The sequence below is a fragment of the Hylobates moloch genome, unplaced genomic scaffold, assembly GCF_009828535.3.
Source record: "Hylobates moloch isolate HMO894 unplaced genomic scaffold, HMol_V3 SCAFFOLD_7, whole genome shotgun sequence".
NCBI classification, from domain to species: domain Eukaryota; kingdom Metazoa; phylum Chordata; class Mammalia; order Primates; family Hylobatidae; genus Hylobates; species Hylobates moloch.
In genome coordinates, this window is record NW_026652282.1 from 84,370,169 (window position 1) to 84,384,250 (window position 14,082).

The 14,082-nt window shown below is 41.1% G+C and overlaps 1 protein-coding gene across 2 annotated transcripts; it reads left to right on the forward strand.

Moving 5' to 3' along the window:
• The first annotated feature begins 2,390 nt into the window (after positions 1-2,390).
• On the forward strand, positions 2,391-12,720 carry ARMCX1 (armadillo repeat containing X-linked 1). 2 transcript variants are annotated; one of them, XM_032757287.2, is made up of 4 exons: positions 2,391-4,217; positions 4,532-4,585; positions 5,128-5,192; positions 6,366-12,720. In XM_032757287.2, the coding sequence occupies exon 4, from the start codon at positions 6,488-6,490 to the stop codon at positions 7,847-7,849; it is 1,362 nt and encodes a 453-aa protein (XP_032613178.1). In that variant the 5' UTR covers positions 2,391-4,217; positions 4,532-4,585; positions 5,128-5,192; positions 6,366-6,487; the 3' UTR covers positions 7,850-12,720. The 2 variants fall into 2 exon arrangements, with proteins under 2 accessions (XP_032613178.1, XP_032613179.1); XM_032757288.2 differs by having other exon boundaries at positions 4,535-4,585.
• Positions 12,721-14,082: the final 1,362 nt, after the last annotated feature.

Sequence of the window (14,082 nt, forward strand, 5' to 3'; positions counted from 1 at the left end):
CCTGCACGTTGTGCACATGTACCCTAGAACTTAAAGTATAATAAAAAAAAGAAAAAAAGTTAGTAAATTTCGTACTGTAAAGATAAAAAATTCTATATAGTAGAAGTCCAAAAATTATAAATCGGGAAAATATTTATAACACTTATTGAAGTCAAAAGACTCATTTGCTTAATTTGCAGAAATTTCTTATGTATTAGTAAGAAACAGATGAACAACTTAGTAAAAAAAATGAGGAAAGACAGTACACAGAAAGATAAATACAGATGCTTAACAAACCTCTGAGAAGATGTTTAATCTCACTTATAATTAAATAAATTAATTATCTGTAGCACAACATAGAATGCATGTATATGTATTTATCGATCGATCAATCTATCTATATATATATAAATTTAAGAGGTGAAAGTTGGCAGCATGGGTAAAATTTAAAATGAACATCCAATTTGACACAATTATTTTACTTCTAGGAATTTATCTTGAGGAAATAATATCATAGTTGCCAAAATATATGTATACAAAAGTCTTCACTGCGGCATTTTTGTAATAGATAAAGATTAGGAAGAGGCTAAGTATCAATCAGTAAAAGATTGGTTACATTCTGGTAAATCCACGCTACAGAATATTAGTGTGTCTGCTAAAAAGATTCACGTGATATATCAGGTGAAAAAATAGTTATGCCGAATAATATGCATAGTATAATCCCAAACTATTTTAGAAAGATATATGTGTACACACACATAATGTATCTACATATATTTTTTGGTAATATATATGAAATGACAACAAAACCTGGAAAGAGTCACCTGAAAAATTAACAGTGGTTTTCATAGGATTTATCCTAGGATTGAAGTAGATTGGTTATCATAGTAGTTATCAGAGGGGTGGGGAAATTGAGATTTTTTATTTTCTGTTCCCCTCTTTTCCTAGTTACCACGTGCTTTCCTTCATCTCAGCTGAAAACTTCACTCTCTCTGCCCCAGCAAGGAAACTTTCCCTGATCCTCAGACTATGCCACTTTTTAAAAAACTATATTAACAGAGGTTTTTTCCTTTACAGTATTTTTCTCAGAGTGTGTTTGTGTGTGTATGTGTTTGTGTGTGCGCTCATTTTATTAAGGTCTTATTTCCACCATAAGAGAAGAGTCTGTGTTGTTTTTGCTCACCAATACATTCCCCATAAGCTCAGCACTTGTGGCTTCTCTCCCTATTTCCTCTCCTTCCCAGTATTATGATGTGGACAATTTAATTTTCCTCAGTCTTATATAAAGGTTATAAAAGTGTACCTTTAGGCATCCCCCAAATCATCCATACACAGATGAAGAAGAACACATGAAAAACAAACAGCAAATGTCAGGTTGCACTAAACAATGAAATACTAAGGGCACTCCCATTTTCTTCAAGAATAAGATCCGGAGGCCCTCAATCACCATTATCATTCAAACTAGTTCTGGAGGTTCTGGTCAATGGAATACATGCAGAAAATAAAAGAATAAGGAATATAAATACTGGAAAAGAAGAAATGAAAAATCATCATTTGCAGATATTATGCATGCATACCTAGAAAAACCAAAAGTATCAATGAAAAAACTATTAGAAATAATAAGAATGGTCACTAAAGATAAATATATCATAATTAATTACTTTGCCTGAGACAAACAATAACCAGGTAGAATGTGTAATCATAATGGGAATGTCATTCATATAAACAAAACACAAACATAATAAGAAATGAGTATAAAGAAACATAACATTTATTGAAAATCTCTAAAGTTGGCATGGATAGAAAGACTCCATTTTTAAAGATATAAATTCTCCAATTAAAGTGCAGATTTATTGCAAGTACTGCAGTAAATGTCAATTTTTTTGTTTTGTATATTGTTCAACTTGGAACTTGACACATCCACATACATATACTGTATATTTGCAGGAAGAAAGGTCGATATCATTGAAAGTGCTTGGTGGTAGAATAGGCATTGTGGGGCAGTTTTGCATTCTACTCTACAGATTTCTGCACTTAAAAAAATAAGTATATAACTAGAGACAGAGAAGAGGGGAGAGGAATAGACTTTCTTTCTTTTTCTTTTTCTTTTTTTTTTTTTTTTTTGAGATGGAGTCTTGCTCTGTTGCCCAGGCTGGAGTGCAATGGCACAATCTCAACTCACTGCAACCTCTGCCTCCTGGGTTCAGGCAATTCTCCTGCCTCAGCCTCCCAGGTAGCTGGGACTACAGGTGCGTGCCACCATTCCCGGCTAATTTTTGTACTTTTAATAAAAATGGGGTTTTACCATGCTGGCCAGGCTGGTCTCAAACTCCTGACCTCAAGTGATTCACCAGTTTCAGCCTCCCACAGTGCTGGGGAGGAGTAGATTTTCTATTGAGGGGATATATAGCTTTTTTTTTTCAGGAAAGTATTAATAGTTCTTAGTTATTTTTTAAAAGTCATACATGCCTGTGAGAATCTGATGAAAGCTATGGCTCCTTTCTCCACAAAAATGAATATACGTATGCACCCAATTGCAGGTAGTCCACAAGGTTGTCCGTGTGAGAATGCCTACTCTGGGTTAATCCGTGGGGATTGTTCCTTGGGCATTCATTTGGCTGAGCGGGCACCAAGGTGGATATGGACTGGCAGGCAGTAACTCTGCAACAAGATTAGGTTCTCTTTTTAAGGAAACCAGAGGCAAGAAGCCCAGCGGGCTGCACCTCTCAGGTCAGGTGGTGGCAGCACACAGTATTAGGAGCAATGCTCACTCAGGCACCATGAATAAGGGCAGAGGGGTAGGTAGGAACAGTAAGCCCTTCAATGCATTGCTGTTACCTCTGTGGGAATTTGGGGAGGGAAGGGAAGGAGCCAAAGGTATTTACTCTGATTGGTCACCTGAGTAAACGTGGCATTTACCACCTTGGTCACTTATCTATATGTATTTTTGGAGTGAACAATAGATCGGTGCCTGAATACAGGGGATGAGAGGCTATGGAATGTGGAAGGGTGGGAGGGCAGCACCTTCTTCTGCTCTTGACAGGGCAGGGAGGATTAGAACATCTCTGCATCCCTCACACCCTCAGGTGCCTCAGCCTTGGTAGACTGGAATTCAATTCAGAGGCAGGTGATCAGAGTAGCCATCAAATCACAAGAGGTTCATGTAACAGTCGGTCAAGACTTTGGGATGTTAAATACATGCTTTTCTTTAATTAAATAAGACAGGGTTGTGTTGCTTTAACCTATCAAATTGCAAGTTGATTCAAAAATAGAAAAAGTAAGGAATTATTTGTGTAAAATGGCCAAGATTAGACAACTGGTCGTCTCTTTGTGGAGTAATTCATAGATCATGTTAAAAAAATCCATTTTTTTTTTAAGAGAGAGAGGCTTGCTCTCTGTCACCCAGGCTGGAGTGCAGTGGTGAGATCATAGCTCACTGCAGCCTTAAACTCCTGGGCTCCAGCAATCCACCCACCTCAGCCCACTTTTCAATTTCAAAATGAGTTATTTTGTTTTAAAAGCTACTAATTGGCTGTAACCAGTAGAAATATTTTCCTTCTGTTACAAATAAAATAACGAAATTAATGAGGCCTTTTGTGTTTTCTCTCCCGTTTAAACTCTCCACTCAAAGGAAAATAGCATAATTTTATTTTCTTAATATAAAAGTAATGCGTTACTGATTTAAAAACAAATGAGCAGAAAAGTTTAAATAAGACACTCCCACGATCTATCTCCTTTTCTAACATCTTGCTCCACATTTTACAGGGGGGCAGAAGAAATTGGACATTCATGACTGGTGATGGGGGGAGGTATAGAGAGAGACAGTTGGACTGGGACTAGAGAAGATAAAAAATTATTCCTCGAAGAGGAAGAAAAGGCCAACGGACACGGGAGCAGATACAGCCTCTTTCTGTAAACCAAAGAAAGGCAAATTTCAACCACAAAGAGAAGCTACTTCTGGTCTCCGGGGTTGGCAAAGAGGAAAATGAGTGGCAGGACCTGATGTGTCAGGGAAGGAAGGGGAGGGCCGGCTTCTGCGGCGCTGCTGATGGGAGTGGTAATTGGGGTCCTGATCTCACGGTTGACGTGGCCCTCACGTGAGCTGGAGCCGATGCGTGCAGACGTCCTTCTGATTCTAGTCTTCGTTTGGTCCGGTTGCACTCTCCCTATCACCCAGAGGGCGAGAGGGCCTGTGGCCTGGGGGAAGGAGGACGAGGTTACTGCCTGGATCCCAGCAGGTTTGTGTGTGGATGGGCGTTGCCAGGGGATCCCTGTGGCGCGGGCAGTGAAAGGTGGAGGCCGAAGGGGGAGCACAGTTCGCTTTCTCCAAACCCTTGCAGTATCCCTGGCCCTTTCTAGAACGAAAATGGTGGACCTTGGGGCCAGATTCCAGGGGCGACCCCAGACTCGGGCGTCGTGGGACCTTTAACATCCAGGGCCTTGAATCAGGGAGGGCAGATATTCGGATTCATGTCCTGTGTGCTGGTCCATCTACCAAGCCAGAATCTTGGGGCTGTGCGTCTGTTTGACAGTCATACCCCTTTTCTTTCAGTAGGACGCTGTGCCATTTGGGAACAAAGGAATAGGCTGCTTGGAATCCCTGCAGGTCAGTGTAAAGCTGGGGCTGTCCCGCGGCGCCCAGAAGGACTGGGATGACTGAGGTCCTTGCCTTAACTTGGGCCCTTTACCGACTCTCAAGCAATCTTCCTGCCATTTTTTTTTCTTCAGTAAAAGAGGATGTAAAAGTGCCTGCAGGAAAAGTGCTTGTCATTGCGGGTAGGGTGCGTTGGGGAGAGGGATAGAAGAGATCGGTTGGTTTTGTTTTTCTCCTCGGATTTTCCATATCCCCCCTGGCCCCGCCCCGCTTCCAGTGGTTTGAAAGGGGTGTGGTTTTGCTGGGAAAATGGCCGACCGCTGGGGCTGCCGGAGCGAGTGAGGGCCGGGGGCGGGGACGGGGGTGGGGGCACACTACCAAGCGAGAGGGCTGGTGTCAGCGGAGTCCAGAGAAGTGAGGGTAGGGTGAGAAACAAAAAGGTAAAATCCATTGACAGCCAGGACCCTGAATTGGGAAAGGGGATATTGGGACTCCCCGAAGTGCTTTTCTGTCCGCTGAGCCATCAGTTTCTGCCCTGTTGCCTGTGTCTGCAGATCTAGGGGCCGGAGGCCAGTCCAACCCTTGGAGCAGGAAGAAACGCAAAGTTTTCAAGAACCAAGTAGGTCATAATAAGGGTGATGGCATTATTTGGGGATGGAGCATGGTGGCGACTGCAACTCGAGTAGGCCCGTGGACCCCTTCCATATCCCCCTCCTTCCTTCTTATCTACACCATTTCGGAGCTTGCAAAAGAAATTGCTCTGCAGGTACAAGACAGGGGAGAAAGTAGCTGAGAAGGGGTGGGCGTCAAGAGAGTCCAGGGGTTGGGAGGACGTTACTCCAAATTACTGTTTGGGGTACAGTGTCCTTGGTGTTGGTCCGTCGACCAAGCACTCACTTCTGAAGTTTGTCAGTCTTGGAGGTTTAGTGGAAGCGGAAACCAAGGTGAGGGAGGTAAGAAATTGCTCCAGAGCAGAGGTAGTTGGTATAACGACACGTGGGGGTGGGTGGGGGTGTCCTGGTACCTTTGAGATGGAGGAGTTGGCGGAGGCAAGGGCAGAGTTGGAGACCTTTACGCATTTCACGCCAGTACGGCTTTTAGATATTCTCACTTCATTTTGTTACAAGGAAAATGTTAACGATGAAAATGTGTGGCGACATCTTCGGAGGATGCCAATGATGGGAGTAGGGGTGGAAGTGGAATGGAGGGTTAGAGGAATCATCGAAGGAGGAAGAGGGAGGGAGATAATGAATTCCAAAGCCGCAGCTCTGTGAGGAGAGGAGGGTAACCGAAGGCGGGAAACACTGGGCAAGGCAGCTGTAAAGGGCTAGGAATTCAGAAGAGGGATGTGTGTCCCGTCCCGGGTGAGAGCTATATGTCCCCCGAGCTCTCAGTACCCCTCTCCCCGCGCCCTTGTCTGCAGGTTTGCACGAAGCAGTGCACTTGGAAGCAAGAAAGAGAAGGAAAAAAAACTGCCTGGACCTCTGTAGGTGCATGTGAGGGCGCCACTGTTCACAGGACATCTGGAAGGGCAGGGGTGGCAGGGAACTTTAACGTTCTGGGGTGGGGTGGTGGAACGTGAGGTTGGAGAGTCTTGAAGCGGGGAAAATTTCCAAACTTAGCTTCCGGCTGGAAGAAAGGAATCAGTGATCTAGATATTAAGCTCCGAGTCTCTGCCAGTATCTCTGTATTTTTGTATGTTTGTTTGTTTTGTCGTTGTTTCAGTCTGTTTGCGTGCAGAGACACAAAAGGAGGAGGAGCCTGAAATCTGAAATGCATCCTTTATTCCTAGGTCAAGCTGCCTCAGAGCCGGCCAGCAGTAGCTGCAGACTCCGCCTGCGACGTGTGCGCGCTTCTCTGGGCCAGAGCGAGCCTGTTTTGTGCTCGGGTTAAGAGATTTGTCCCAGCTATACCATGGGCCGCACTCGGGAAGCTGGCTGCGTGGCCGCTGGTGTGGTTATCGGGGCTGGTGCCTGCTACTGTGTATACAGACTGGCTTGGGGAAGAGACGAGAATGAGAAAATCTGGGATGAAGACGAGGAGTCTACGGACACCTCAGAGATTGGGGTTGAGACTGTGAAAGGAGCTAAAACTAACGTTGGGGCAGGGTCTGGGGCCAAACTTCAGGGTGATTCAAAGGTCAAGCCTGAGGTGAGTTTGGGACTCGAGGATTGTCCGGGTGTAAAAGAGAAGGCCCATTCAGGATCCCACAGCGGAGGTGGCCTAGAGGCCAAGGCCAAGGCCCTTTTCAACACGCTGAAGGAACAGGCAAGTGCAAAGGCAGGCAAAGGGGCTAGGGTGGGTACCATCTCTGGGAACAGGACCCTTGCACCGAGTTTACCCTGCCCAGGAGGCAGGGGTGGAGGCTGCCACCCCACCAGGAGTGGATCTAGGGCCGGGGGCAGGGCAAGTGGAAAATCCAAGGGAAAGGCCCGAAGTAAGAGCACCAGGGCTCCAGCTACAACATGGCCTGTCCGCAGAGGCAAGTTCAACTTTCCTTATAAAATTGATGATATTCTGAGTGCTCCCGACCTCCAAAAGGTCCTCAACATCCTGGAGCGAACAAACGATCCTTTTATTCAAGAAGTAGCCTTGGTCACTCTGGGTAACAATGCAGCATATTCATTTAACCAGAATGCCATACGTGAATTGGGTGGTGTCCCAATTATTGCAAAACTGATAAAAACGAAAGACCCCATAATTAGGGAAAAGACTTACAATGCCCTTAATAACTTGAGTGTGAACGCAGAAAATCAGGGCAAGATTAAGACGTACATCAGTCAAGTGTGTGATGACACCATGGTCTGTCGCTTGGACTCAGCTGTGCAGATGGCTGGGCTAAGACTGTTAACCAACATGACTGTGACTAATCATTACCAACATTTGCTTTCCTATTCTTTTCCAGACTTTTTTGCTTTGTTATTCCTGGGAAATCACTTCACCAAGATACAGATTATGAAACTAATTATAAACTTTACTGAAAATCCAGCCATGACAAGAGAGCTGGTCAGTTGTAAAGTACCATCAGAACTGATTTCCCTCTTTAATAAAGAATGGGATAGAGAGATTCTTCTTAATATCCTTACCCTATTTGAGAATATAAATGACAACATAAAAAATGAAGGGCTTGCATCATCCAGAAAAGAATTCAGCAGAAGTTCACTTTTTTTCTTATTCAAAGAGTCTGGAGTTTGTGTTAAGAAAATCAAAGCACTAGCAAATCACAATGATCTGGTGGTGAAAGTAAAAGTCCTGAAAGTATTAACCAAACTCTAATTTGGAGTCTGTCCCAAACAATATTGAGGTATTTGCAGTTGGTACGATGTGATTTGTAAATTCTTTGTTTTTCATTGTGCGTATATGGTAAAGGGATCTTTGCAGCTGCTATTTTGGAATAATGATTATCATATATCATAACAGTGACTGATGTTGGTTGTAACGGTTGGGTTTAGGATGAACCATTTTAAGGATGCCAAGTGGAATATTAGTATTTGTACACAGAAAGAATTGATTGATTTGATCTTATTACCTAGATTGAGATTTTTTAATCTTTCCTCTACCTAAACTGACAATGAATTAGTTATACATCATGAATAAGCTACACTTTTATATTAGTTTATATTTGTTATTCTAAGACTTGTGTTTCATCAATAAAGTTGTGTTTTAAGCAGCAGAAAAAAAAGACATTGTCCTTGTCCTTGCGTTTATGATCTGGTTGGTAAGGTAAGATACATGGAAACTAAAACAAAGAGATATTAACAAAACCGGGAGACCATCAGCGCTTAGAGGCAGCAGAAACAGCTGCAGGCCACAGTGCTCAAGGAAAGATTTTCAGAGAACTCTTAAGTAAGCTGGGTTTGAAGGATAGGATACAAAAAGTCAGAAGGGCACTCAAGATGGGAGGAGGGATGAGAAGAAAGACATGGAGATGGGAATCCTTCTCCAGAGAGAAGTGCTGGCCTGCTGGAATGGAAAGTGTAGGGAGGGTAGTGACGAGAGAGAGTCAGACAGTAGTGGTGAGTCCTGTTCGTGGAGCACACCTAACTGCTAAACTGGGGTGTCTGAATATTATTGCATCCACCCCTGGGAGACATCAAGGCCTTTTGTGACCAGAGGAATGACAAAATGAAAGGAAAACAGTATGGTAGATTTATGTGCAGCAGGAGTCCAAGCTGGGGCGGGGATAGGAGTGGTGACTGGAGATTGGAAAAACAGGAAGCTACCACAAGTTAGTCCAGGCATGAGATAATAAAGGTGTGAAATTTTTCTGGTGGCCTTCGGAATGGTAAAGAGAGGATGGAAATGAGAGATCTTTTGAACCAAAAATTGCTGAGATGTATTCTGGAGACATACAAAGAGGACCAATTTTATTTTGGGTCCTGGGGCATTTGACAGAAAAATGTCCTCTTAGCCAGTTCTGGTATCCATGTAAGTAAACAGTTACAACTTTGAAATAATAAGAAAGCATAAGTTTTAGTGCTTGTATCAGATTTCCTTTATAAGGTTGGTTAAGGTGGGGCCTTTATGGAACCATAGAGAGTGTTGTTGGGATACACACAGAAGATCTACCTCTCCCACCCCATAGTGAGGGTGAGCGTGTTGGGGGAGGAGCACTGTCAAACTGCTAGTGGGAGTATACACTGGTACAAGGTCCATTGGAATATACGCACATCCTTTAACCCTGTAATTCCACTTATAGAAATGTATCTTTAGGAAATAATCACATAATTGGCTTGTAGGAAGCTATGCATCTTCAAACTGTTTTGAAGGGTGGAAAGTTGTAAATGACCCAAGTATCTCAAGATAGGCAGTTAGCTAAATAAATTAATGTATGTCTACACGTTTAAATATTATGCAGCTATTGAAAATGTTGGTGGACATCTTCATTTACCTACATTAGAAATTCAGCATATAGTTTTTTAAAAAAATTAATTTTTAATTTTTGTGGGTACATAATAGGTGTATATATTTATGAGTTACATGAGATATTCTGATACAGGCATGCCATGTGTAATCATCACATCAGGGTTAATGGGGTATCAATCACCTCAAGCATTTATCCTTTGTGTTACAAACAATCCAGTTATACTCTTTTAGCTTTTTTACAATGTACAATTAAATTATTATTGACTATAGTCACCCTGTTGTGCTATCAAATACTACATCTTATTCATTATTTCTAACTATTTAGTTTTATTTATTTATTTATTTTTAATTTTTATTTAAGTTCCGGGATACATATGCAGAACATGCAGGTTTGTTACATAGGTGTACGTGTGCCATGGTGATTTGCTGCACCTATTAACCCGTCATCTAGGTTCCTTCTCCTCGCCCCCTACCCCCCAACAGGCCCTGGCATGTGTTGTTCCCCTCTCTGTTCTCATTTGTTCTCACTGTTCAACTCCCACTTATGAGTGAGAACATACGGTGTTTGGTTTTTTGTTCCTGTGTTAGTTTGCTGAGGATGATGGATTCCAACTTCATCCATGTTCCTGCAAATGACATGATCTCATCACTTTTTATGGCTGCACAGTATTCCATGGTGTATAGGTACCACATTTTCTTTATCCAGTCTATCATTGATGGGCATTTGGATTGGTTCCATGTCTTTGCTATTGTAAATAGTGCTGCAATAAACATACGCATGCATGTGTCCTTATAGTAGAATGATTTATAATCGTTTGGGTATATACCCAGTAACAAGATTGCTGGGTCAAAAGGTATTTCTGGTTCTATTTTTTTTTTTTTTTTTTTTTTGAGACAGTGTCTCACTCTGTCACCCAGGCTGGAGTTCAGTGGCGCGATCTCGGCTCATTGCAAGCTCCGCCTCCTGGGTTCACGCCATTCTCCTGCCTCAGCCTCTCCGAGTAGCTGGGACTACAGGCACCCACCACCACGCCCGGCTAATTTTTTATATTTTTTAGTAGAGACGGGGTTTCACCGTGGTCTCGATCTCCTGACCTCGTGATTCGCCCGCCTCGGCCTCCCAAAGTGCTGGGATTACAAGCGTGAGCCACTGTGCCCGGCCAGGTATTTCTGGTTTTAAATCCTTGAGGAATCACCACACTGTCTTCCACAGTGGTTGAACTAATTTACATTATCACCAACAGTGTAAAAGTGTTCCTATTTTTCCACAGCCTCGCCAGAATCTATTGTTTCTTGACTTTTTAACAACAGCCATTCTGACTAGTGTGAGGTGGTATCTCATTGTGGTTTTGATTTGCATTTCTCTAATGATCAGTGATGTTGAGCCTTTTTTCATGTTTGTTGGCCACATAAATATCTCCTTTTGAGAAGTGTCTGTTCATATACTTTACCCACTTTTTGATGGTGTCCTTTTTTTTTTTCTTGTAAATTTGTGTAAGTTCCTTGTAGATTTTGGATATTAGACCATTGTCAGATGAGTAGATTGCAAAAATTTTCTCCCATTCTGTAGTCTAACCCATTAAGCATTCCCACTTCCCCTCAGTCCTGCACTACCCTTCCCAGCCTCTGGTAACCATCATTCTATTGTCTTATGAGTTCAATTGTTTGAATTTTTAGCTCCCACAAATAAGAGAGAACATCAGCATATAATCTTCAGTGGGAAAAGTAGGCTGTAAAATCACATGCCACACTTTTTATGAAGAAAACATACCTAAATTATCTCTGCATAAACTCTGCTGCATACTCCGAGAATGTTATTAGTTCTCTATGGGTGATTTTATCTACTTTTTACTCATAAAATTAAGATATATATGCATATTTAAATATTCTGCAGCCATTGAAAATATTGATTGACATCTACATTTATTTACATGAAAAAATGCAGCATATAATCTTAAATGGAAAAGGTGGTTACATGACTATAAACACAGTATATCCCATTTTTGAGAAGTATCAAGCTTTATATGCACTGAAACTTCTGAAAGGCTATATACGCAAATGAGAAAAGTAGTTTTTTATTGGTAAAATGATAATGTATTAATTTAATATTTATTCCTTTTTTCTCATCTATGTTTTGTTATCTATAATAGATGCTGAGTTGTGTAATTGTTGGGAAAGAAAAATGTTGAATTCAGGTAAGGTTGGAAATTAAGGAGATGATAGAATGGGCAGTGTTTATATGGATATTTTTGGAACACATACTGAGTGGAAAATATTTACACCAAAAAGGGAGATGCATTAAAATGATAGATGTATTGTGAAGATGTGGATAATGTCACATTGGGGTAATGTATGTAAAATGCTAAAATAGTGTTGGAACATAGCAGTTAATTACTGAAAGTGAACACCCTTAGTTTCCAAAAACACAGAGTTGAAAATTTTTGGTTTACCTTTTTTTCTAAGGTGTCATTCTACCATACACAAGTGGCATTTGATAAATAAACTGTTAAAATAATTTTTCTTAGGAGCAGGGTCTTTGTTCTCTTTTAAGAATTGAGAATGCTTCCTTGTTGTGATCTTGTCAATTTCTACAACATTTCTGATGTCTCAGTGATGTTACTGTGGTTTAGACATGAAGCTTAAGTCAATGTTTCTCAAAGTAGTATTGGTGGAATACCAGGAATGCATGTCCATGTTTTTAGGTCTCACAAGTTCCCTTGAAATGTCTTTTAAATGTTGTTTTCAAGTCACTGATAATTTAAAGAAATTCGTTATAAATATATTCTGTATTTTAATGTGTTACCCAGTGATTTTGGAGCCAAATTTTGGGTTTATGTTAAATATTGTCATGGTATTAAGCAGCACTATTGTATTCATTGATCATAAGATAGACTTATTTAGTATCTCCAAAATTATGATGCACTTACAATTGATGACACCTTAGCATTGTGTCATAGTTTAATTACAAGTATTTTTCTTAATTTTAATTTAATTAATTAATTAATTTATTTATTTTTGAGACAGCGTTTTGCTCTTGTTGCCCAGGCTGGAGTGCAATGGCACGATGTCGGCTCACTGCAACCTCTGCCTCCCGGGTTCAAGCAATTCTCCTGCCTTAGCCTCCTGAGTAGCTGGGATTACAGGCACCCGCCATCACGCCCAGCTAATTTTTGTATTTTTAATAGAGATGGGATTTCACCACGTTGGCCAGGCTGGTCTCGAACTCCTGACCTCAGGTGATCTGCCCACCTCGGCCTCCCAAAGTGCTGAGATTACAGGCATGAGCCACCGCACCCGGCCTACATAATTATTTTGTATACCACTAAGAAGGAAAAGTAGGCCAGGCACAGTGGCTCACGCCTGTAATCCCAGCACTTTGGGAGGCGAAGGCGGGCAGATCACCTGAGGTCAGGAGTTTGAGACCAGTCTGGCCAACGTGATGAAACCCTGTCTCTACTAAAAATACAAAAATTAGCTGGGTGTGGTGGCATGCGCCTGTAATCCCAGCTACTTGGGAGGCTGAGGCAGGAGAATTGCTTCAACCTGGGAGATGGAGGTTGTGGTGAGCCGAGATCATGCTACTGCACTCCAGCCTAGGTGACGGAGCAAGAGTCCATCTCAAAAATAAATAAGTAAATAAATAAATAATAAATAAAATAAAAATAAAAAATTATGTATTTATTAATCAGAGGCATCACAGATTAATGAAATCTTTTTCTAGTCAATGAGAAAAATGTAAAGATGTACTTAATATGAAACAGATGTATTTGCTCTATAATGCATAAGTTTTTACTTACAGAGATTTTGCAGGAGTTTGAGTAAGGAAACTGGCAGAGGGTTGAGATTGTATCATCGGGCTCTCCCTAATGAAGGAATGTTTAAATTAAGAGAGTTCGTGTTGTCATCAGTACCATGTTCATGTTACAGATTGTGATTTAGGGCTGCCAAAGCAACATTATCAATCTCATGAAATTATATGTTATTTACATTTCTTTGGCTTTATAGCTTGGCTTATTTTTAATTTGTGAGGTTGCTTTGTTTTATACTTTGTGTGAAAGCTGTAAATAAACAAAGACTAATAGAATATAAAATTTCTTCCAAAAAGTATGCTATCTGTCTGGAAAAGATAAGTGTCGACAATAGATGTCTACTTGTAATATACATGATTGTGTATAATATAAACATTTTTAAATAAAACATTAAAATGTGTGTATAAAATTCTCGAAGCATTTGTTTTTGGTTTTAGGTATGTAAATTTTTAAGTAACATCATAATAAAAATAATTTCAAACAATGATAGGGGCCTTTGTGGAGTTTTCTCCTTTTTAGAATAATATTACTCAAGTTTTGTAAGCAATGCACTTATGTCAAAGACATGCATATTATAGAAGAAAAGAGGTGGGTTGCACCTAATATTTATCAGACACTGCTTGGCGCTTCACATAATTTTTCTCTCCACTCAATTCCTTCAACAGTCCTGTCAAATAAGTACTATTATACCTTCATTGCAGAAGAAATAAGACTTGGAGCAGTTAGGTAAAATTTCCAAGATCACTCAGTTAGTAAAATGCAGGGCTAGTCGGGCGCGGTGGCTCACGCCTGTAATCCCAGCACTTTGGGAGGCCGAGGCGGGCGGATCACGAG